The sequence below is a fragment of the Lactuca saligna genome, chromosome 3 (genome assembly GCF_052625555.1).
Source record: "Lactuca saligna cultivar CGN05327 chromosome 3, ASM5262555v1, whole genome shotgun sequence".
NCBI classification, from domain to species: Eukaryota; Viridiplantae; Streptophyta; class Magnoliopsida; order Asterales; family Asteraceae; genus Lactuca; species Lactuca saligna.
The window spans coordinates 157781220-157807907 of record NC_136419.1 but is presented as its reverse complement, the minus strand read 5'-3'; the positions used below and the strand labels follow the sequence as shown (position 1 = coordinate 157807907).

Below are 26688 nucleotides of genomic sequence, written 5' to 3'. Positions count from 1 at the left end.
AAAAACAATGGCTAAATATATACAAAACAAAGAAAATCTTATCTTTTTAAGTCATTTTCCCACGTAAAAATTAGTCAAAATGAAATGCATATGTTAGTAAGATTTTTTTTTTTTTTTAAAGTGAACACTAACAACGAATTACTTCCTCCTTGGTAATGACCCGACGCATGTGCTATCAAATACAAAAATCTGGCTAAAAGCAACACCTAAATTAATCACTCCCGAAAGATATTTGATGAACTAGATCTCAAATTTCTTATCTCACAAATAAGCTCTAATTGTCTTTTATTAAAAAACAGAAAAACAAGGTAGCACCTAAATTCATTTGCAAAAGAAGAGCAATCCTAAACAAAACCAAAACCTAACGTGTTCCCTTAACTATGGATAATTCCATATATAAATAGTTTTTTTTTTTTATTTTATTTTGCAATTAATAATATGAAAAATAAATGGCTTCGATATTTGGTGTTGATTTCCAAAATTAAAAATCATAAATATCATCATTCCACCTTAATTGACTTGCTTCAATATAAGCAAAGTTCTTCCATGTCGTCTATATCTTCAACAAAATTGATTTTTGGCTCCAAATGCTAAAATTGCTTTCAAACGAGACCAAAACACAAAAATACTCATCTTGAAAGACATTACCAAAAGAACCAAAATGAGAATTTTGTGCAAATTTCAACCAAAACAGGGCAAATCGCCAATTATTTTTAATACCGAAGTGTAAGAGTTGCATGAATTAACAGTTGCCCCTTGAAACAGAGAAAAATTCAGTGACACAAGAACAAGAGGCCACTTATAATAATACCTCAACTAATTACCAATACTCAACTCAAAGTGAAGATTCCTGAGTTTTGAATATATTTGGGGAAAGCTCTTCCAATTACATCCACAAAAAGCAAAGCATGTTTGTAGTGTTGTTATTTTTGTGCATAATAATGATATTACTTAAAATCCTCTCCCTCTTTTGTTTCTTGATTTTAGATGTCATTTGGTTTGCTATTTTCTCCTTCAATGGTCTGTGCTTCTACCTGTTTCTGGACTTCAACCTCCTTTGGCCCGAGAAAGCTGGGTTGATTGGTGGATGACAGAAGCCTGGCCCACATTCTATCCGTTATCACAACATTATTCTGCTTCTCAGTGATTCGCTACACCACAATATTAAACAATTCAGATTAATAGTCAAATTTTCTTTAAAGTAAATCAAAATAAAATGTTGTTTTAAGTTTAACTTACATTGAATGGAATATAAGTCTGTCTACCATTAACAAGCCCGCTCACAAAGCCAGTGTAACCGGCCATGACTCCGTGAACACAACTTTGAGCAAGGAGAGTGCAGTACACGTTGTCAGATGCATTACTTGGAACCGCTCGGATCATGTAAGTAGGATCTGTCCCAGAATGACCAAAATACCCCTCTTGTTTATAACTTATAATAAACGAATCAATACCTTCTAAAATCTAAACCATAAATAAGATATTAATTACCTATGTATTTAAGAGTAATGGGCATGGATGTCTGTCGAGCAAAGTGCTTCTGCAAAATTATTAATATATTATTTTTATTTTTTTTATATATATAAATAGGTCATGGGGTTAATGTAACTTAGGTAAGATTTTTTCTGTTGTTAAGGAAACAACAAAGCAAAGCATGAGATGAGATGAGATGAGATGAGATGAGAGAATAGGAATACCTTGATTTTATCAGAAATCCATAATCCAACATCTTGAAGAAGTTTATTTCCGGAAGCATCTTGAGCAGTAGAGGAATTTAAGGTTTCAGCTGCAAGAAGTTCTTGACCAGCACCTTCTGCGACAACAATGACCATGTGACCGTTGTCCTTGAGACGTTTCTCAACATATTCTAGAAGCCCTCCTTCTCCCTCAAGAAAAAATGGTGATTCAGGAATCAAACACAAATCAACATCTCTACTTGCCAAAGTTGCATACATTGCAATGAATCCTACAAAACCAACAACAATCACACACATACTCAGTTACTACTAGTAGGGACATTATCGGAAATTTCAAACTACAAATTTACAATACTTCTCCTTTTACACAAACTCATGGTATATTAACAGTAAGGTGCTGTTTGTTTTTCTATAAAAACCTCTTCAAACCACTTATTGCTGCGAGGCGCAGCACAAGCGCTGGACTTTCACTCTCGCAGCAGTTTGTTTTTTAGAAGATTTCAGTCTACAAAACCTATGCGCGTGTGCTGCGTGGCCCAGCACTTGACTTGCCTCTTCTAACCTCTTCAGCTTTCATTTTTTCTAAGTGTTTTTTTAAGAATTTTTGTATAACTTTTTTTTTTTTTTAAACTTTGATTTTCTTAAATTTTTTATTTACGGATGTGATACAATTTATTTTTATAATTTCCACGATTTCTTTTTAACTTGATTTTTTTAATTTTTTTTACCGTTTTATTAATAATATTTTCAATTTCAGTTACATCTTTTTAAATGTGTGTAATTTTTTACGACAATGTTTGCAATACTTTCTTAATTTTTTTTATTATTTTCTTTTTTAATGTTTTTTAAAATTAGTTTTTTTTTTCTAGAATAAAACTATTAGCTTCTTTTACATTTTTTTAAGTTTTTTTTTTTTTTTTAAGTTTTATATTTTTGTTTTTTTACATGTTCTTATTATTATTTCAATAGTTAAGACTAAAATTATTAAGTTTCAGTGTTGAGAACTATTTTCAGTTTATAAAATTAGTTTATTTAAATTTTAGTTTACTGCAGCAGTCTGCAGATGTTAAAAAACAAACATGCTTCTTATTATAGGCTGCAGCCGTTTATTCCACCTCTTCTGCTACAAAGGATTGCAGAGGTGGTCTGCAGATTTCATGAATTTTCGCTTCGAAAAAACAAACAGCACCTAAGACATTGTACTTGAAAAAGCAGTGAAATTTGTTTGATTGGGTAGTAGAATTAGGATGCTATGATAAACAAACACATTAAAGTAAGTTGCATTTAATCATATTTTTTTAGCATACCACTGTAGCGACCCATGAGTTTGACTACTCCTATGCCATTTTCAGCACTTTCTGCCTCAACATGTGCAGCATTAATGGCACGTTGAGCCTCTTCAACAGCAGTATCAAATCCAAATGATTTATCAATCACCTGTTATTGTTATTACAACAAAGGAAATCAAAACTATATATTTTTCAAAACAAGTGCACCAGATTACGTGAATTTTTAAGTGTTTGTCTAACTAACTTAGGCTGTATTAATATTGTGTTTTTTTTTTTTCGTCCATAAAATGTTGTTTGGATAAACCATGTTTGAAAAAATTTGAGAAACACAGGCTCTAAACCCCCAAGGAAAACGAAATATGTAATTTGAGGGTATTTTGGTTATTTTACATGCACTTAACACTGGCCTTTAACGGTTTTTGTCAGAAGGACCCTCCGTATTCATTTGAAACGTGAAAAGGTGTCGAAAATTTCTCAAAAGGACCTGCGGTAGTCGTTTTTGCAAACCACAAGGACCAAATATGTAATTTTGTGTATAATTTATAAGAATGGAAATAATACCGGGATATCATTATCGATTGTCTTTGGAATCCCAGCCACTACAGCTTTAAGCCCACGTTTCCTTATTTCCTGCACAAATAGAATGCGATTACAAACACAATAATAACTTATCTTATCTTTCTAGTTATATTAATTAAACTACAAATCATTCTCTTAAGTTTTTATTAAATCCGAACTTCTCTTGTTTATTATTTCCATGTTACCATGTAATTACCTGGTAAATAACTGCTGCTCCCTTTTGAGTTCCATCACCTCCAATTATATAAACCTGAAACATAAAAAAAAAAAACAATCACTTATTCATTACAATAAACTCCTGTTTTATATATATCCATATGGAATAACTGAAACTGTTTCATGGAGGGCATTCATGTCTTTTGCACAAACAAGATATTGAGAGTGAGTTGACATCTTTTGAGGTGGGACAAAATTTACAATTTGACTGTGTAATTTGAATGCATGTCAAACGTAGTACATACAGTGTAACATAAGGGTATTTATGTCATATTTAATTTTACACACCTGATTGATACCACGATCCTGAATACTGTCAACTATCTTTGGTTTATCGTGGCCCCCACGAGAGGTGCCAATAATTGTGCCACCTCGTTTATGGATGTCATCCACAACCTTTGGTGTTAAAGTAATTGTATTCTTTGAGTAGAAACCTCTGTATCCTCCCTACAAAAAAAACAAATAAGAGGTGAGATGATGATGATGATGATGATGATGATGCATGGAAATTAGATGATAACAAAACTTTGGTGTTTTTGGTTTTCACTTTTCACAACAATACTCAAAGTAATTACAATGAATCATAACAAAGAATAATGATAAATGTTTTAGTCATCTGTCATGTATAATTATATCAAAATAACTTTTTAGATAAATCAAAGTACTGTTTCTTGCATTTAACCTTTTTTTTTCTGAAAATATATTTCAAACATCATTAATCCAGATGGGGAAAAAAAAGAGAGAGAAACAGGGCCTTACATCTATCCCAAGAACTTTGGTGACACCATACATGTGATACAATGCACAGACAATTTCCCTAATCACTGTATTTAGCCCAGGGCACAAACCACCACATGTTACAATAGCAGCATGCACCTCATCTGGTGTGAAATAAACCTGCACAAATGAAGATTAAAGGGTATGTGTATCCCTTAGAAAAAAAAAAAACAAAAAAAAAAATGTTAGGTTCCAAAGAGATTCTATAAAAGTTACTATTGTACCCTTTGGCGAGGTCCAGCACGCCTAAAATGTATCCCTCGTGGGCCATCCTTGTGGACAACAACCTACAACAACAAAGTTGTCACATTTACAATTGGATTACTTTTAGTGGGAAAAGAATTGCAATTTTTGTCCCATTGACATCAGTCTGAATCCCAGTCTAATGCATGTCAAACATAGTATAACGCCGTTATGTTGTGTAACAAATGGGGCCTACCTTTTGGGGAACAGTATCATCCGCATCAACAAAGTATTGTCTGAGACAGAAAATTTGGGGATTAACATCACAAATAGGTTTAAACAGATTGATTATAAACATGTGATTCCTTGAAGAAATGAGTATGCAAATGTAACTTACTTCACAACCGAATATGCAGGATTGGATCGCAATGGATTCGGATAGGTCTGTAACAGGTAGTTTGCATGAAATTAGAATATGTTCATTGAATATTGTTCACTAGAACCTTGAAGAGAGAAATATGTTCACATAAAGCATAGTTAAAGTATGCTTATTCATCTATAGGCTTATAAACACCTCTTTTATTGCTTTTAAAGACATACTTCTCATGGATCACTTTGAAAATTGGTCAAACACCTATTTGTAATGCCTTTAGGTTGCGTTATCAAGCTTTCTAGGCCTATTTCGGATGATGATGATGATGAGGAGGGGCATTTAATCATTTATGTCTTATGCATAAACATGAGATCAGAGCAAGTTATGTCCATCCAAATGCAAAGCAAAGGAAGAACAAGCTGTCATGTCATTACACAAAAGGTCCAAATATTTCAACATTTAAACGAAGATCGAAGACTTATAGTTTGACATTCAAAATCTTGGTGCATCATGCGCTAAACAACAATTTCATCACAAAGATTCACATTATTATGAAACAGATCTAAAAACCCCCATTAAGATACTTCTAGGGCATACTTCTACAGATAGAATAAAAACAACTCAAAAGTCAAAGTAAGAACAGCAATTTTTTTTCTTATAAACAATCAAGTACACATCGAATCATATAAACATAGATCACAGGTAGATAAGCAGAGAGAGTAGTTGAAGGCGACTTACAGGTAGATTAGGGATGTAATCACTCAAGTGAGGCACATCTTCAAGCACATAACCTGCATCCCCGGTTTCAACTTTCATCTGAACACTGATATTATTATCCATAGATACCCTTCTTAGAAACACTAATCAGCAGATAGGTTTACTTAATTCGATCTACTTGTATGGAGTTTTTATGTATCAAAGGCGAATGGCGTGATTGATGCTGTCATATATGTATGAGAAAAGTTTGACGACACGGGCTTTAAAAAGTGCAACAGTGGAAGTTTCAAAATCGCGGAGATCTCACAAATGGGTCGATTGATTATTAAAGACTGAAAATCGATAGGATACTCTTCTAGATTTCTGAAACAGGTGGCGTAAGTTTGCATAACCAAACTAGTGAAATACGAACCCCACGCTTTTATTTTTGCCGGTTTTTAGCAGTCATAGGTTTTAAAAACCAGAAATGGTTTTATTCTTTTCCTTTCTCGGTTCCTTGCGAAGTCAAACCTCACTCAACTCCATCAAAGATAAGTTAGTCTTATAAAAATTGAATTAAATTGAGACATTCTACCGACTTATTTTTAGTATCAAAATTATTGTTCTTATTTTTAATAGGAATGGTGAGGTAACGATCTCTTGATTTTATTTATGCATTCAAATTGTTGAAATTGTTTGAATATTATCATTGCGAAGATGTTATGAGGTAATATGTAAATAATTTTAATTAGTTAGATGGTATATAATACACAAAAAACAATGATTACATATGAACAAAATTTAGGGGTGACGATTGATGACACGACACGATAAAATACACGACAGAAAATGAAATTTGGATAAAATTGAAATTTGAATTAGTGTTAGTATCGTGTGTGAAAAAACATGATACTGTTTCGTGTCGTAATCGTGTTCAAAATTCAATACGAAATTAACACGATTTAGTATTTGTTTTTAGTGTTATGTATGATTAACTATTAATTAAATAAACTAATTTTTATTTTATGTTATTTTTGGCGTGTCTTTCGTTTTTTAATAGGTTTGTTTTCGTGTTGGTTAAAAAAACACAACATCCTGTCATGTTATGTCAGACAAAAACATGATACAATTGTTCGATTTGCCACCTCTAACGAATCTAAAGTTCTTTTGAGAACAAATTTTTATGTGAGAATTTATTTTCTAGCCAAATTTTCAAACCCAACCTCACCACTATTATATCGTCTAAGTTTATCTCACCTATAATAAAAATAAAAATAAAAATAAATAAAAAAAAAACATTTTTTATAGTGTTTTCTTAATACATTTGAAATGTTGATATGTCTCGTAATATTTCTTAATACAATTGAAATGTTAAGTTATTTTTAGAAAAATATATGTTTTTTTAATACATTTGAAATGTTGATTTTTGTAATTCAGATTTAAGTAAGAACCTTATTTGGTTCGGTTTTGGTTTAAAAATATATATAAAAAAATAAAAAACTTAAATGGATTTTTTTCAAAAATAGTTTAACATTTCAAGTATATTAAATAAAATAAAAAAGACATTTTTCATTATTCTTACGAGATACTTAAGAGCATATGGTATGGGCAACGAGAAGTGGTATTTTTGCTGATGTGGCATCTCATAACATGGTCATAACACCATAAACATCATTTCCCCCTTTGTGTTATGGCATATCTTGTTGGCGTTATGACATATTGAAACGAGAACATTGATTGGCTACACATTTCTTCTCTCTCTAATTTTCTCCTCTTAACCTCCTCATAACATGGTCATAACACCATGAACATCATTTCCCCCTTGGTGTTATAAGTTGTTATAATACCACTTCAACGGATCCATACCTAATACTCTAAATGATGGCCTTGGGGGTATGGTGTTGATCACAATTATAAGGTGTACATGGTTAACCCTCAAAATTGGACCGCTATAAAACCAACTTCTAGAAAAAAAAAAAAAAAAAACTTATTTCATATTTATTAAGAAAATGGATTTTTCCAAAAAATAATTTAACATTTCAAATATATTAAGAAATGTTAAAAAAATAAAATAAAAAATACATTTTTCATTATTATTATCATGCGACATACTTAAATGAAATCATTTAACCCTCAAAATCGGACTCGCAATAAACCAACTTCTAGAATTTTCATTTTTTTGCCACACTTTTATTTTCCCAATCCTCTCTAAGGCAACTTTTTTTTTTAATTACTTTTTTCCGAAATTGGTAAAAATATATAGACATTTCCTAACTTTATTTTTGGGTAAATTACACGAATCATTTCTCATATAAGTATTAAAACGTACGTTCATTCCTTACTTTTAAAATTTAATTTAAAACGTTTCTCATTTGTTTAAAACTTGCACAATTTGTCCCTGATATGCGATTTTGTTGCGAATTTAGTCCATATCACATTTGAAATGACCATAATACATTTATTTATTTATTTTTGTATTATTATTTATTTATTTATTATGAATTTCAATTAAAAAAATAACCCCACCCCCCTCTCTTCCCATTCACTTTCCCCAACCATCATCCCCTTTTTCACTGATAATGGTCGGGGAGAGAAACACACAAGTTTATACCTTATTTGACCATGCTCTCCATCTCTCCATCTCTGGTGATGCCCTTTTCCGTCTAGACCACGACTACCCTATAATATCCATAAAAATCATGTTAAATTTGAACTTTTTCAAAACATTTCAAAACTATTAATTATTACAAAACATGTTTCAATATAGTTTAATATCAGAGTATCTCAAAAACAAGTCATAAACATGAGGAGCTGTACGATCACACATTTGCCTTCCCGCGATCATCTGAGGTACCTGAGATGTGGCCCTTATCGCCAAGGCGCCGTACCGGTTGGCACCACCAGAGATGTAGGAGTTGTCATCACAGCTCCAAGAACTGTTGGGCAAGCAGTTCATTCGTTCGAGCAGTTCTCCGTAGGGAGCATTGATCCTCTTCTTCTAGAAGAAAGATGGTTCATACCGGATATGCATTGACTATTGGGAGTTTGTCACACCCCCAAACCTGAACAGCGGAAACGTTTGGGGGTGAAGGACGTCATGTATAGTATCATAACAAATGAATAGTAAAGAAAGTACACACAACCATCATATACATAATTGAAAAGTTTACATGATTGTAGTATTACATGTTTACAAAAGTCAATTACAATATGATGTCCAAAAGATTAAATTAACGCCTGAGCGTAAGTCTTCAAAAGTTGTTGCTAACCTAGTTTAGCGATTTCCTGAGAATACGAGTTATTTCAAAGAAAAAGTGTCAACATTTAAGTTGGTGAGTTCATAAGTAGTGTTTTGAGAAAATGTATGCCATTCGAAAATTCATGTTCGTTTTCCAAAAAATCCGATATTTTCTTATGAGTGTATGAAATGAGTATGAGTGTTTGTTGTATAAATTGTATGTATTTGAACCAGGAAAATCCTATATTTTCCTAAAAGTGAAATGCAGGCTCAAATGACCAAGACCGTAACCTGTAAGCAACTATGACATGCTCAAAAGAATGATGTTGTAAATCGTTATTGTACCAAATGAATGTGTTTGAACCAGGAAAATCCTATATTTTCCTAAACGTGAAGTGTAGTCTTATATGAACCAGCACCATGAATGTAAGTAAATATGTCATACTTAAACTGAGAATATATAGTTTTATTATTAAAATAAAACTAGTTTTGGAAGTGTTTATCCTAAATTTTGAACGTGCCGATAATACCTTAGAATATAGTTATTACCCTCCGAGCATGATTGAGTTGTGTATTACTACGTGCATGAGTCATTGTTTCCGTGTGTTGTGAGTTCCTCATAACCATACTAGAAGCAGTACCTATACTGACATTTGTCACCCCGGGGACTATAGCTAACACTTAGGGTGCAGAGTCGTCAGCTCCATATAGATCTATACACCCTTGTCACGCTCTCCCTCCAAGAGACTCTGGTTATAGGTGGGGACTTTTGTTTGGTACAAACAAAGCCATATGACATCACATGATTGCCAATAACAAGTCCACGAGTAATATGATGAAAAATCGTTTGTATGAAATGATTTCCTTTTCTACCGTGTTACAAAGGCGTGATGATGAGTTAAGTTTTCTTGTAAAAGTATCATGTTATAGTTGAAATGGTTACCCTTGATATGATGTAGTATGCAAACATATAATTAAAACATATTTCTATTTATAAAACATATTGTATACCAAGAGGGTAAAGTTGTGTTGTTAGGTGTTTTGCATGATAACAACTTCATATGATAGTTAAAATAACAGTACGAAAAGTATAGCAAAAGATTGGTGTTTCACACGATTTTAACTGTGTGTTTACTTGTATTCCCCCCCTTAAAAGTGTTTCGGAAGCATTTAAAAAGCATTTATAGTGTGGTTGTAGGGGTATGATCTCACCTGTTAGGAGTGACGATTTGATGAAAATGAGGCTTTGCTCGAGCAACACTTCGACTGGAATGAAGTCAATTTCTCGGAAATCTCAGGACTTCGGAACTTGCGTCGTGTCTCGGGATGATACCGGGGATTCAGGGGGTTAAAATAGGGCTTAAAGAGAGTATCGGGAGTGGGAGAGGAAGAGATGAGCAACCAAACTCGGCTACCCCTTGACTTCTATTTATAGGGTGAATTTTTTGGGTTCACCTCGTGAGTTTCTAATGTTCACCTCGTGAGCTAGGCTCACCTTGTGAACTACATATGTTCACCTCGTGAGCTCGATACGTCATTGCGTTCGTCATGGCCACTTGACCTGGAAGACGTCCATCATCTGTTCACCTCGTGAGCCACTAATGCTCACCTCGTGAGTCACCTGACAACATGGGGTTTCACGCCCCGAACTTTAGAAAGTCATAACTTTTGCATACGAACTCCGTTTTTGACGTTCTTTATATCGACGCGTAGGTAAAAACAATATCTACAACTTTAATTTAGACTTCGTTGGCTAATTTTGACTTTATTTTTAATATTATATTTTTAATAGACCGGAACAGGAAAAGTCCGTTAAAAATCCATAACTTTTTCATCTAATGTCCGTTTTCGCCAGACTTTTTACCGTTGTAATACTATTGATGAGATATTCGATTCTCATTTAGGTCATGTTGGCAAAAAGTCACTCGATCTCTATTTTAAGTTTTTAGCTGTCTACTGCTACGTCCGAAACTTTAAAAAATCATAACTTCCTCATATGAAGTCAGATTTGAGCGTTCTTTTTATGTATGTTCACGGTTTTGGGATATCTATGACTTTCATTTAGATACCTAAGTCTAAAAAGTATTTTATTGGAATTTCACATTTTATGCTTAACAGTGTCTTACCAGTATTGTTGCGGATCTTCGATTGGTTATAACTTTTTCGTTATAACTCGGATTTTAGTGTTCTCTATAGTTCTGAAAACCTTGTTACGGTATTTACCACTTCATTCAACCCAAATGAGATTTTAGGAAGGTTAAAATTTGACCTAAATTTGACTGGTATTACATTATGTTGACCTGAAATATCAGGTTGTTACAGAGTTGAACAATTTGACGATGAAGAACCGTTATCCACTCCCAAGGATAGATGATCTTTTTGATTAGTTGCAGGGAGCATCTTGGTTCTCCAAGATAGACATGAGATCCGGGTACCATCAGGTCAGGGTTAGAGAGGAGGATGTGGAGAAGACTGTGTTCCGGACTCGTTATGGACATTACAAGTTCGTGGTGATGCTGTTTGGACTCACCAACGCGCCAACATTATTTATGGACCTGATGAATCGGGTATGCAGACCGATGCTTGATCGCTTGATCATCGTGTTCATAGACGTGGGATTGGTGTACTCCAAGTCCCGAGAGCAACATGAGGAGCATCTACGTGAGCTATTGGGAGTTTTGAGATGAGATCAACTTTATGCCAAGTTTTGGAAGTGCGAGTTTAGGTTATGAGAGATTCAGTTCCTTGGACATCTCGTTAACCAGGAGGGGATTTTGGTCAATCCGGCCAAAATCAGGGTGGTTATGCAGTGGGAGGTTTCGAAATCTCCCTCGGATATCAGGAGCTTCTTGGGATTAGCACGGTACTACCGAAGCTTAGTGAGTTCCCCCAATATAGCCATACACACAATAACACGCATATAATCATAAACAACATACTATGGGTCCAGTTAAACTTCAGGTTGGAATACCCCAGGGGCTCAACCATCGGGTTGGAATGCCAACATATTATGGGTCCAATCATCCTCAGGATGGAATACCCCAGGCCCACAACCAACAGGTTGGAATGCCCACATACTATTGAGTCCAATCATCCTCGGGATGGGATACTCATGGCCCACAATTAACAAGTTGGAATGACTATGTCTATTGGCTTTCACACAAGGCATATAAGCCTCAACCGCCAGTCAAACATGTACACATATAATAGATAATCACATAACAGTCTATAGACAAATAAACCGATCTAACATATCATAGCCACATAATAACATAATATCATCATATCTACCAGGATACCAATCTAACAGATCATACTAGCACAACATAACAGGATAACGATCCAAAGGGCCGACCTTGGTGCCTATGAACCTTAAGTATAGTGAGGAAAACTCACCTCGCAAATGTTGACTGAAAAAGATAAGCTCACACTCTCGAATCACAACCACGGACTCTAACACCTATAATTGCTATAAGATCTTTTCCATAAATTCCAATTTACCATAATACCCCAGAAGTCAACTAGTCAACCCGTGGTCAAAGTCCAAGTCATTGGTGAAGGTCAACAGTCTATTTTGACCCGACTCATCGAGTGTAGTTCATTGAATCGTGGAGTCCTCCCTGAACTCGAGAAGTCATGAAACCCCCCATCTACTCGTCGAGTTTCCCTGCAACTCGTCGAGTTCAGGTATGATCCAAATGTCAGGAAAACCCTAGCTAACTCGCCGAGTCCATGTAGAAACCCTTGCACGACAATCTTCATCGGACTCGCCGAGTTGGCCATGCAACTCGTCGAGTCCCTTTAGTCCTTACTTCATTCAGATGCTTTTTAAACCATTCCAAAGCCCCATCTTGCAGATCTAAGTTCTTAAGGCATACTTCACACATAAAGTTGCAAACTTTACGTACATGCAGGGTGCTAATGACTTAAATCAAGCTAAGGAAGAGATTCTTGACAAGGGAATTACACTAGCATGATAAAGACTGAGGCATTATGATTGTAAGGGCCAAGATGAGCCTAGATCTGAAGTTGCAACCTCATATATTGGTTCATCACTCGAAATGAAGTATCAGCACACCGAAATAGCCCTAAAACTTAAACATAGAAGGATCTAGCTAGAAGAAAATCAAGGTAAAGACTTGATACCTTCAAATGATGCTAAAATGGGGTAGACTTCAGATCCATACATGTTCCTGGCCTCAAACTACTTGATATTCAAGCTCCTCTCACCAAGATCCACCTTCCAAGCTTAACACACACAGATAGGGAGACAAAATGGCGATTTAGGGTTTCTAAACTCACAAGGGACTGTAACGGAATCTAGGGGAGGCTAATGACCCTTTAAATAGGGTGCAAAACCCCAAAAATTAGGGGTTCATCCTCCAGCTCCAACTTGTTGAGTCATGTTTCTGACTCGGTGAGTTGGTTATTTAAAACACGTGCCTTCAAAATTCCTGCTCAACGAGTCACGACATCAACTCGTCAAGTAGACCTTTTAATATGAAAAATAAAGCTGTAAAATTTGTACCTGGGAGTCGGGGCATTACAACCATCTTCTAAGTCTCCTAGGTTTCGAACTTTCGTGTTCTAACAAAGAGATGTTATCAACATTTTTTATATCCAAACTATCGATGGAGATGTTGTCGAAAACCTAAAGGAGGAAAGTCCAAATCAATGACATTGCCGAGGGGTGGGTTCCAGCGACTTCACAAAGATGGAGATGTTGTTGTTAGATTAAAGTGTCTAAGGTCCTAACTAAATTGATGAATAAAAGTAAAGTCCTTTTTGTTGTTGGATTACACGAATCGTCCCACATGTAGGTGTCAAAATGCACGTTCACTCATTATTTTCAAAAATTAACTCGGACTATCCATCGTTTGTTTAAAACTTGCACCCTTCGTCCTTGATGTGCGATCTTATTGCGAATTTAGTCCATGTCGCATCTAAAATAACCACAATGGCCTTATTTATTTATTTTCCCATTATTTTTTATTTATTTATTATGAATTTTATTTAAAAATAAACCCCTCCCATTCACTTTCCCCAACCATCCTCCTATTTTCATTATTAATGGTCGGGGAGAGAAACACACAAGCCCATACATATCCGATAATGTTCTCCATCTGTTTATCTTTTGTGATACCTGTGACAACTGGAAAATTATGAGTCAAACAAAGTCTAGAGGGTTTTGTGTATAAATATACCCACAACGTATGCATGTTGCAATAAAAATCATTGAAAGGCAAGAAGGCATCAAGTATATGATTTAAATATATACATATGCTTTGAAAATCATGTTTGTAACAAACTCCTAAAAGTCAATAAGATAGATCAAGAATTTCGAAATTTCCATTTGCATTTAAGGTGTTTTAAGCCAAGACCAAGAACCCTCTCTATGGCCGAGAACCCCCCCCCCCCCCTAACCGAAAACCCATGCGAAGGAATACCACTCGGACCGAAACCTCATTGTTTGAGAGTTCTCGGTTAGGACCGAGGACCTTAGATCTCAGCCCCTCTTGGACCGAAATCTCCTCATGTTTTCGCTGGTACATAAGGTCGAAAACCCATGATCTCGGTAGTACATGAGAGGTTTCGTTTGGGGGGGGGGGGAAGAGAAAAGTTGACTTGTGAGGTGAAGGATGCATCATTTTTCTATACAAATTATTAACCAACATATATCCAAGTTATTATCCTCCCAATAACAAGGTAAACATTCCATCCACTTCTCCTTTTATACATTCGGCCGATAAGGCTTTCTTCCACCATAATATTCTTCTTTCATCTTCATCCATCCTTATTCTCTCAAGAACAAGCTCAAGTTCTTCCAAGATCATCACCTCCAAGATGGATCTTGGGATTTTTGGTAAGAAATTTGTGATAATCTAGTGTTTTAATACATTTTTATGCTAGTTTCATCATATTTGCACACATTATTATGTGTTAAACCCTTAGGATAATATCATTTCCAAGAAATTCATCAACTTCATTCAGGTGTTTAAGCTTGGAATCTTCACCTTATCTCTTCAAACAACCCACAAATCCACTCAAGGTGAGTTCATACCCTCACTTTTTGAGATTTTCATGTTTTAGGGGGGGGGGGGGGAATACAAGTCACAATTGGTTTATTACACAAATACTTGTATGTTTCATCTTTATGTTGGAGAATAAGCCATTATTTGCAAAAGATATGATTACCACTAGCTTTTATACAATTATATGTGATATATTTGTTTTGAGATGCAAAACTAACAACAACAAAACACATTCTATGTTATAAAAATCATAATAAAAATTGTGGTTTGTAAAACTACATGATTTTGGAAACTTTTTACTAAAAGATAGTCTTTCTAACAAAAAGGGGTACTTTGTAGTCATTTTACTATTTTGGTGGGTTAGAACCCAAAAACATTATGTTTTACCATATTAGACACAAAACAATAACTTTATATTTATACAAAAGATTATATAAATAGTTTCAACAAACAATGTGACAACCCGAAATTTTCCATCCAGTACAGTCAAACACTTCAATTAAAATTTAAATGCTTTCCTGCTAATTGTTAGCCAATTTAAAGTCTGTTTGAGTATTTTAATTAATTATTCACGAATCGGACGGATAAAAGGAAGTGATTTCTAGTTAATCGAGAATGTAATGGAACGAGCAACACCTTGAATTGGTGTTCACGGCCAAACTAAGAGTTTGGGGTCGTGAACTCTCTTAGGGCCGAAAACTCATGCCTTAGGAATGAGTTTACTCTCCATTCTTTCATTTCCTCATTTCCAAACTCAAGAACCAAAGCCATTCTCTCTCAAGTAGCATACCGTTCTTCACCCCATTTTCCGAGAATGTAAGTATTACTTGACTTGATTTGTTGTATAACCTATCTCCTAGTCATTATACATCATTTCATCCATTCAATTGTTGATTTTCATTAGATCTTCAAAACACCAAGAACACACACTAGTGTTCTTGGACCTTAAACGCCCAATCGAGCTCCGATCTTGTAAGTGCACTTGCTATAGCTTCTTGTATGCTTATTATGACCCTTATAACACTTGAAAATCATCAAGAAACCATATAACAAAGGAGTTTACGGCCAAGGATGATCTTGGGCCGTAAACCCCTTTCAAGGTGGTAAATTGGACCTTAGCTCCTTCCTATGCCTTGGATGCCAACCTTGATCCTTCCTAGAAGTGTTTAAGACTTTAAACAACAATCAAAACAACTCCCCATAGGAGTTTACGGCTGTAATCACCTAAGGTGTAACGACCCAAAAATCACGACTAAAAATTTCTTTTAAAACAGTACTAAAACCATATTTATAAAACCGTATCATAAGTCATAACATAATTTTCGAGTATTAATTCAAAAAATAATCTCATTATCAGAGTAAAACATTCCCAGGCTAACTGACTATGGTGTGTGCACTGCAACCTCTCCGAGCTCCTCTTTTGAAAACTGAGTACCTGAAACCAAAACTGAAAACCGTAAGCAGGAAGCTTAGTGAGCTCCCCCAAACTACCACATACCATACAGTAACATATAAAGCACATATTGGGCCTTGCCCACTGCATCGGACCGAGGTCTTGACTAACTGGGGCCTTGCCCCTATATTGGACCGAAGTCCGGAAACTGACTGGGACCTTGTCCCCTGCATCGGATCGAAGTCCGAACTAACTGGGGCCTTGTCCCCTGCATCGGACCGAAGTCCGGACTAACTGGGGCCTTGTCCCCTGCATTGGACCAAAGTCCGGAATTGACTGCATCAGACCGAAATCCGGATCTAACTGAACATAGCATAGCATAACATAGCATGGCATAAACATATCAACTAGCATGAACACATAAACTGCATACTGCATCGGGCCGTAGCCCGGAACACATAACACATAAATCCTATCTGAGCCACGAAGGCATCAAACATACTAAAAACTGCATCGGACAGAAGTCCGAAAACTACTACTAGCTAAACGGGCCGACATTGTGGCCTTAGACTCGTTCCTATTAGAAGGAAACTCACCTGAACTGCTGAGCTCTGCTGGTACCCTCTGGCTGCTAACAGACAACCTTCTGAGCCGCTGCTCCTCTAGCTCTCTGAACTACCAATATCAAACTGATACTTAGTCTAATAGCCCTTCAAAAGTCAACTAAGTCAACTCTGGTCAAAGTCAAAGTCCTGGTCATAGTCAACCTTCCAGGTTGACCCTACTCGCCGAGTCAGCCTACTGACTCGCCGAGTTCATAAGCTCTGAAATCCCTTTCATTCGCGACTCGACTCGCCGATTCAGACCATGACTCGCCGAGTCTACTGATTTCTAAGTCCTGACCTGCCCACTCACTGGGTCCCTACTCAACTCACTGATCCGAGTCTTAACTCGAAGGGTTTGGGGTTTCGCGACTTGACTCGCCAAGTCTAATAATAGAGGCAATCTTCAACAGACTCGCCGAGTTGTTCTTCCAGCTCATCGAGTTGCTGTCTAACTTCATCCAACTCACCGAGTACACCCATGTGACTCGCAGAGTGTCTTCAGTTCTTAATCCATACAGTGGCTTTTCGAGCCATGCAGGGGGTCAAATCCATAGATCCATTCCTCTAGAGCCTAACCCCCACGTAAAGTGGCAAACTTTACGTGTAACCAAGGAGTTATAGGCTTAGAACACTATAGGGTTCGAGTTTGTAACAAAGGGGCATCACCAACAGCTTATTGTCCTAAACTTTATGACTTTCTGGGTTATTACCAACCTAGATCTAAGGTAGCAACCTCAGATCTACTCCAAGCTCGAAATAGATCTCATCCATACTCAAAATGCCCAAAACTCAAACATAATATAGATCTAAATGCACATAAGCCCAAACAACAGACTATTACCTCAAATGAAAGCTCCAACTGAAGTAAATCTCGGATCTACACCACTCCTTTGCAGCAAAGCCCTTGATCTTCAAGCCCCTCTCCAAGATTCTCTCTTCTAAGGCTCTATTCTCTCAAATAATGAACGCTCACTCAATTCTAGGGTTTCTGGAACTCAAAAGGGGAGCAAAGAGGTTGAGGGTGGGTTATAATGTGCTTTATATAGGGCACAACCTCTGGGATTAGGGTTTTTCTTGCCCAGACCAGACTCGCCGAGTCCACTCGCTGACTCGTCGAGTCTGTCACTTACTCAATGACCCGGATCCCGCTCCGACTTGTCGAGTTCCTCCCTGGACTCGACGAGTTGACTCTTGATTTAGAGCTTAACCTTTCTTTTCTTGGTCTTCCTGATTCTGGGTGTTACAACTCTCCCCCACTTAAACTAGACTTCATCCTCAAAATCCACCACGACCAACTATTTCACAACCCACTTACTGCTTACCACTAGCTGTGCACTGGACACTTTTCGCTACTTAGTATTGAGTACCCATCAATCAACTAGTCGAATTCTACCATAGTATGCTTTCCATTACTACCACTGACTGAAAATTTTTGTTGTCCCTTATCCGCCTCCCGGATAAACCGAGACCACCCTGGTCCCTACTGATGTCTCCATATCTGGGTTACTGGACTCCTATCGGTTACTACAACCCATCGCAATCTCCTAGTCACTGTTAGCGACTTCTGAAGATACCTCGACTATCTATAACTGTTCTACCCACTCTGCCACTCATACTGAATCGATGCTGCTGGAACCAACCTGCTTATCTCTCATCTGACTACTCAACTTCCAATAACTCGAGCCTTCCATCCAGAAAGAAAGGCTACCTACCTAATTATCCTTGCAGATCACTTATACTTGGCAGAAGACTCAACTGATCCTGCTGAGAGGGACTTGCCATTTCAAATCGACCAACTATACCGTCAGCACTTGCATTCCAACACAAATACTAATATTGGCCATCACACTGAAACCATCCGAAACACTGAACTGCCTGCAATATTGAACTGCCTGAAACACTGAAGTGGCTGAAGCACTGAACTGGCTAAAGCACTGAACTGGCTGAAACTCTGAACTGACTAAAACACTAAACTGACTGAAACACTGAACTGGCTGAAGCACTGAACTGGCTGAAACACTGAACTGGCTATATGGCTGCTTCCCACGACATCTCAAGACCTTCCTGGTCTCCAATCATTCATCGGTTATCTGCAACACTGAGTTCCAACTCAACTGTGGAGCCCAAGGACTCCTTACTTAGTCGCTCCCACAACTTCTGAATGAAATCTTTCTCTGGAACTAGTTTCCACTAGTCATCCTGACACTGTGACTCTAACAACCTCCCGATCCAACTGACCGGGTCCATACATCAAATCCTGACATCATCAAATCCAAGGCTAAAAATGGTGGCTCCCAGACTAACGGTAGCCCTTAACATACACGAACCCAAGCGGTCCACTGCTTCCCTGATCTCATAACTGAGGTGACGATCTACTGACAAATTGCCGACTTAACCATAACTGAACCATTTGGAAAATCCGAAATCTAACCCATGGATTCCCATATCCTCACTGCTGCACCCGAACTTGTGGGTACTACTGCTTCCCCCGCATCTAACAACGCGCTCATGCTGCCTACCAACTTGATAAAGGCCACGGCTACACCCGCGGACTTACAACTCTCTAATACTATTTGGTTGCTAGTGAATGCTACGGCTACCCCCGCAGACTTACAACACTCCACTACTATCTGACTGTTGGTGAATGCTACGGCTACCCCCTCAGACTTACAACACTACTACTATCTGACTGCTAGTGAATGCTACGGCTACCCCCACAGACTTACAACACTCTACTACTATCTGACTACTAGTGAATTCTACGGCTACCCCCGCAGACTTACAACACTCTACTACTATCTGACTGCTAGTGAATGCTACGACTACCCCCGCAGACTTACAACACTTTACTACTATTCCGAGGACATCCTGACTATCCCTAGTCCTGCTAGTGATTCCTCATCCTGATTTCTCAAAACCAGCCCTCAGTCATCGGATGCTGCATCAACCTCGACATCTTATATCCTTGATACACTTAGCGGTCCGTCGAGGAATTCTTCAGCTTGGTTCCCAAACCAACCATCTACTAATCTGGATACATGAAACTATCGTTGGGAAGTTTCCAAAACCCCCAACTCTTGAATCCACACAACCCTGCATGCCGTCTCTGCCACTGACTACTAACACGAAAGCATCTCTTGCTAACCATTCTCAAGATCCTCATTCCGACTCACTAGAGTCCTACAGGCGGTCCTCCAATCCTGAATTCCCAACCAACTACTAACCATCTCGATCACATGAACTCATTGTTGGGAAGTTCCTCAAACTCCCAACTCTGAACTCCTCAATCCATCAATCACTACACTACTATCTTTTCTTCTCAGAGGCCGTGTACTCATTCTGGAACTGCGTGCTCTTACCCTTGTATACTCGGAGGGTTCTCCCCCGCTGGGATCCGGCTAACTCCTTACTGCTCACTGGTCAAAAGGATTCCCCAACCTTCCTTCCATTAAAAGGGCGATCTGCTGTCTTCCAACGTTTACCTCTTTCGGCGCTCCAACTAACTTTTACCAGATCCGAACCATTGTTGCTATCTAACTAAGCACCCTTCAATCCTTAACTATATTTGCTTTAGGGACTGCATCCTAAGAACCTGCATTTGGGGTGCACATCCCCAACCCACTTCCTTACTGTCTGTTGGCTACCTCACTAGAAGCTCTAAATTGTCACTACTAAGGATTTAACTGATCAATCCCGAATGATACCTTTCAAAAGTAGTGAGGCATTACTGATTCTTACACATACATGCTACAGTCACCGCAACTGAAGTAACCTTCCTTCCAATTTACCATTCTAATTCCAAGGTATGCAGATGACATAAAACTCAGTCACAAGCAGGTAATATAATACCCCAACACTTATGCTTATTGATAACAATGCAACAACATAAAAATAATATCATGGATAATAATTGATAGGAAGGTAAATGATACGTACCCCCATCATTCAGTGCTGCTCGAATCCTTGTTGAAATCAACCGGAAAACTAGGCTCTGAGTCGTGGACGCCCTTGCCCGACCGTGATGTCTGCTGGTGGTTCTCGAAGTCCCAGGGGCAGGAGCTGGAACCTGCCGTGATGTATACAAACTCGGACAGTGGCGCCTTCTTGTGGCCCCTCTGACTACAACGGAAACATATCGGATCAAGCCCCTGAGTGATGGTAATAATACAATCTATGCTAAAATGGCCAATCCGGCCGCACTTGAAACATCCAACATCACCACCACTTCTACGCCTGCATGCACCCTCGTGTGTCCTACCACACTTCCCACATCGACTGCGGCTCTGATAGTCCCTCGATCTCGAATCCGACCCCTTAAGCCTCTTTCCCGAACCTGCGGCTACCTGAGTCTCATCCGTTTTCCTCTTCCTTTCCGACTCACTGCCCGACTCTCACTCATGCGTTACCTCGTCGACCCCATCCATCTACTGAACAACTGCTGTCTGATCTTGGAGCTTCACGGTCAACCTACCAGTGACCCGTCCAACGATGTTGGGCAGCTCCTTGCAAATGGGTTACGCAACCTCCTTGACTATCTAATCTTGCAGAGGTCTCTCCTGGAGACAAGGTGCCCCGCTCACTCCCATCCCCAGATGGCAAGAGCTAAAAATGGGATGTCCCTCCCTAATGGATCCATGAACTCCATAATAATCAGGCTCTAGACGACCCCCAAACTGCCCTGAAACTATCCTAACCCTAAAGGCCTCAAGACGACTATCCAAAAGCTCCATAATGGCCTCTCTAACTGAACCAAATATCACGGGAGTCTGATCAATGATGTTGCGCATAGTCTCTGCAGAAATAATATCTCTCATTTGATCATCAAACTGTCCGGCTCTAGAGCCTGAGCCAGATCCTTCCCCGACACCTAAATTGCCAACTGATATCTCATGCAACGTCACCATGCTGGAAACACATCACAAGTCTGATCAATATACATACTGCTACTGAGGGATCTTTCACACACTTTACTAGTTCACTAGTTTTGCCTCAACCCCTCTTGAATCGAGTACGGATCCTCTACTTTTAGTAGTACGGGGCCATACTACCTTCCATATTTATCCGTACTTTCCTCAAGAGTTACCTCAACTCCACCAAGTCCCTTTTCTCTACTGCTAATCTTCCCTACTCTCATCCTAGGCTTGCCCTAGGGAACCTCTGACTCCACCAAAACCAGTCCTCAGCTGCTGAAGGCCTCCTTGCAACGCCAATTAGCCACCACCTGAATACCATCACATGCAATGAGGCTCGAATAATCCTTCGAGTACAAGACTCATCCCTATAACGGTTAGACTCAAACGAGAGCTGCGTAATAGGGTCAAATTCGGCACTCTGAGTTTATCCAATCCTGACCACATGTGACGTGATGTATTCACCTAATGGCTAATTCCCATTACTCAGAGTCCCACTAAGCACAAAGCAAGCAGCATTAGGATAAAGGAAACATACTCATGCAAACTATTCTCATGTTGAACTCATACTATCAGGCATAACCTAAACAGGCTATCCTACTGCTGTCTACTCAATACTAGCATGCAATTCTCATAAGGCTGAAACACATAAGCAGGCACATAAGGCATCCTCTAGATCCTTAGTCCTATACTAGCATGCTGTTCTACTGAAACTGAAACTGAGACTGAAACTGGAACTAAAACTGAAACTGAAACTGATAGTCATAAACTTGTATGGTTAATTTGGGAGTACTTACTTGAGTTTGACTGATTGCATGCACCACACCCTTTCTCTCTTTTCAAGTTATTTCCTTTCTAAATATTCTTTTCGCTTTTTCTAAAACTCTTTTCTTTTCTCAAACTCCTTTTTACCAAAAACTCCTTTCGAAAATGTTTTTCTTTTGAAAACCTTTTACTGTTTCCTTAGTTTGAGTCCAGACACACTCTCAAGTATGTCCGAATCCCTCAAACCAAGGCTTTGATACCAACTTGTAACGACCCAAAAAACACGACTAAAAATTTCTTTTAAAACATTACTAAAACCATATTTATAAAACCGTATCATAAGTCATAACATAATTTTCGAGTATTAATTCAAAACATAATCTCATTATCAGAGTAAAACATTCCTAGGCTAACTGACTATGGTGTGTGCACTGCAAGCTCTTCGAGCTCCTCTTTTGAAAACTAAGTACCTGAAACCAAAACTGAAAACCGTAAGCACGAAGCTTAGTGAGCTCCCCCAAACTACCCCATACCATACAATAACATATAAATCACATACTGGGCCTTGCCCACTGCATCGGACCGAGGTTCGGACTAACTAGGGCCTTGCCCCCTGCATTGGACCGAAGTCCGGAAACTGACTGGGACCTTGTCGCCTGCATCGGACCGAAGTCCGGACTAACTGGGGCCTTGTCCCCCGCATCAGACCGAAGTCTGGAACTGACTGCATCGGACCGAAATCCATATCTAACTAAACATAGCATAGCATAACATAGCATGGCATAAACATATCAACTTGCATGAACACATAAACTGCATACTGCATCAGTCTGTAGCCCAAAACACATAACACATAAATCATGTCTGAGCCACGAAGGCATCAAACATACTAAAAATTGCATCAGACCGAACTCTGGAAACTACTACTAGCTAAACGGGCCTGCATTGTGGCCTTAAACCCATTCCTACTAGAAGGAAACTCACCTGAATTGTTGAGCTCTGCTGATACCCTCTGGCTGCTAACCAACAACCTTCTGAGCCGCTGCTCCTCTAGCTCTCTGAACTACCAATATCAAAATGATACTTAGTCTAACAGCCCTTCAAAAGTCAACTAACTCAACTCTGGTCAACGTAAAAGTCTTGGTCACAGTCAACCTTCCAAGTTGACCCTACTCACCGAGTTCATAAGCTCTAAAATCCCTTTCATTCGCGACTCGACTCACTGAGTCAGATCATGACTCGCCGAGTCTACTGATTTCTGAGTCCTGACCTGCCCAGTCACTGGGTCCCCACTCAAACCACTGATCCGAATCTTAACTCGAAGGGTTTGGGGTTTCCCGACTTGACTCGCCGAGTCCAAGAACAGACTCGCCGAGTCCAAGGCAATCTTCAATAGACTCGCCGAGTTGTTCTTCCAACTCGTCGAGTTGCTGTCTAACTTCATCCAACTCGTCGGGTACACCCATGTGACTCGCCGAGTGTCTTCAGTTCTTAATCCATACAGTGGCTTTTCGAGCCAGGCAGGGGCTCAAATCCATAGATCCATTCCTCTATAGTCTAACCCCCACATAAAGTGGCAAACTTTACGTGTAACCAAGGAGTTATAGGCTTAGAACACTCTAGGGCTAGGGTTTGTAACAAAGGGGATTCACTAACAACTTACTATCATAAACTTTATGACTTTCTCGATTATTACCAACCTAGATCTGAGGTAGCAACCTCAGATCTACTCCAAACTCGAAATAGATCTCATTCATACTCAAAATGCCCAAAACTCAAATATAAGATAGATCTAAATGCACATAAGCCGAAACAACAGACTATTTGTAACGCCCGCAGATCCGGGCTAATCAATTTAAAGGCAATAGGGGTCGAAAACGACTTTTCTACAAAAAGATTATTTAGAATAAATAATCTTAACCAAGTTGTAGAATATGTCACAAGGTTTCTGTACATATAAAGAACGCCGAAATCTGAGTTATAACGAAGAAGTTATGACCCGTCGAAGTTTTGCGTCGGAACCGGCACGGCGCCGGGAAGCGTAAAATAGTAAATTTATGATAGAGAGAGATTTAGCCTTAGCGCTCTGAGCGAAAGTCGTAGAATATGTTAAACTAAGAACATCGATTAAAAAGAACGCCCAAATCTGACTTCTTATGAAGAAGTTATGATTTTTCGAAGTTTCGGATTAGCGGTGTACAACCCGAAATTCGAATTTTAGATCGATTGATTTTTAGCCGACACAACCTAAACAAGAATCGAAGATCTCGTTATTAGTAGCGTAACGATAAAAATACAGACGAAAATGGACATCGGATAAAGAAGTTATGAGTTTCTAACGAACCAATCCTGTCCCGGCCTGTTAAAAATATAACTTCAAAAATAAAGTCAAAATTAGCCGACAGAGTCTAAACGAAAGTTGTAGAGTACGTCTCCACCTACGTGTGGATATAATGAACGTCAAAAACAGAGTTCGTATGAACGAGTTACAAATTATAATAGCATATTTACGTATTAAAATAAAGTATAAATCATGTATACGTACATATATATATATATATACATACATACATATGTATATATCATTAGAAAGGTATCGACGATGCGGTCATTATAAGACTAATGTTGAGTTCTTTCGACATTATTTAGTACAAATATCATTAAATCCATTTAAAATAGTATTATGGAGGGGTGTTTAGTTGTTTATATAACTAAAAGGTCATTAAGTAATTATGGAGGGTAGTTTTTGAAAATTCAATTAGTATAAATAAGAGCCTTGGGCTCTCATATTTCTTGCACCATTCTCTTGATTCAAGAGTCTTTCTCTCCTTGTCCCTCGAGCATTTCGGTCCCTCGTGATTCGACTTCTCTTTCTGTAGTTTTAGTATAGTAAGGTGAGCGCTGAAGCACTGCACGAATCTTTCTTAGAAAGATTCAGCGACGAAGTTCTGCCCCTGCAGAGCCCGACTCCTAGCTAAAATCCCCTTGAAAGTAAGTTATGCTTACCCTATTTTAAATATAGTTTATATTTAAAGTTAGTATTGTTATTATAAATTTATAATAAATATTTGAGCTATTATTATGACTTATATAAGTGTCGTTATAATATCTTTTAACTACTCGCGGTACGGGGAATCTGGTTTAAAGGGCCGCATAGGGTTGTTGGATTTCAGAAGTGCTATACGCCAAAATGGTCCTGCCCTCCGGTGTTTTATGTCTGGCCCCTGTCTGTACATAGTAGTTGGAAAGTATTGTTTAAACGCTTATATAATAATAATAATAATAAGACTAATAATTAGTCACGGTAATATTAGACTAAAATCTAGTGGTGATAATACTAGGTTTCGTCAAAGGAAATTATTTTAAAGTAAACGAAGCGCTGTCCGAGTACCGAGTCACCACCTTCTCAGGTGAGTGCATAGTCACTTTCATCTTACACATAGATATGAAGTATTTTAATATAAATTACGTGCTATGTGTGCATATTGTCTGAATACTTACTGTCTATGCTGAGTGAAAGATTTTATACATGTTTTAAATGATTTAAACTATATATGTATTTTATATCTACGAAAATGTTGGGGTAAAACATTGGTAGATATAATAGATGAAATATGAGTTGGATGATGAGTTGAGAGGTGATATAGACTATAAGGTGTAGGTGAGAGGTGTACGATGTGAGAAGCCTTTTTCCCAAACAATGTCCCCGTCATTCAGCATAGTATGGATGACAACCACAGACTATCCTAGATAGTCCAGTGGAACACTATCAGGCTCGTAACCTGTAGGTGTTGTGAACGATGTGTTCACCCGGTGTACTCTAAACCTTGGTGATCATGCAGACTTGATACCAAGACCCTGGCGATCATGTAGACTTGGTGCCAAAACCTTGGCGACTATGCAGACTTAGTGCGTATTGTATAAATTCTGGCGAC

General features: G+C 38.1%; 1 protein-coding gene across 1 annotated transcript; it reads right to left on the bottom strand.

Annotated features, from left to right (window-relative positions):
• Positions 1-679: 679 nt before the first annotated feature.
• Positions 680-6142, bottom strand: LOC145037395 (ATP-dependent 6-phosphofructokinase 3-like). The gene is made up of 13 exons (XM_078986043.1): positions 5853-6142; positions 5139-5185; positions 4998-5037; positions 4783-4845; positions 4541-4678; positions 4070-4228; positions 3762-3815; positions 3548-3616; positions 3005-3134; positions 1698-1966; positions 1492-1540; positions 1240-1394; positions 680-1151 (listed from the first exon to the last, which is right to left on the bottom strand). The coding sequence occupies exons 1-13, from the start codon at positions 5952-5954 to the stop codon at positions 984-986; spliced, it is 1443 nt and encodes a 480-aa protein (XP_078842169.1). The 5' UTR covers positions 5955-6142; the 3' UTR covers positions 680-983.
• Positions 6143-26688: the final 20546 nt, after the last annotated feature.

What these genes read in the sequence shown, in the direction of transcription:
- LOC145037395 (XM_078986043.1), bottom strand. Translation starts at nt 5,954, where the DNA reads ATGGATAATAATATCAGTGTTCAGATGAAAGTTGAAACCGGGGATGCA. An exon ending in ATGATACTGTTCCCCAAAAG is followed by an intron (nt 4,846 to 4,997) that starts GTAGGCCCCATT and finishes TTGTTGTTGTAG; the next exon opens with GTTGTTGTCCACAAGGATGG. An exon ending in AGGATCGTGGTATCAATCAG is followed by an intron (nt 3,816 to 4,069) that starts GTGTGTAAAATT and finishes TTTATGTTTCAG; the next exon opens with GTTTATATAATTGGAGGTGA.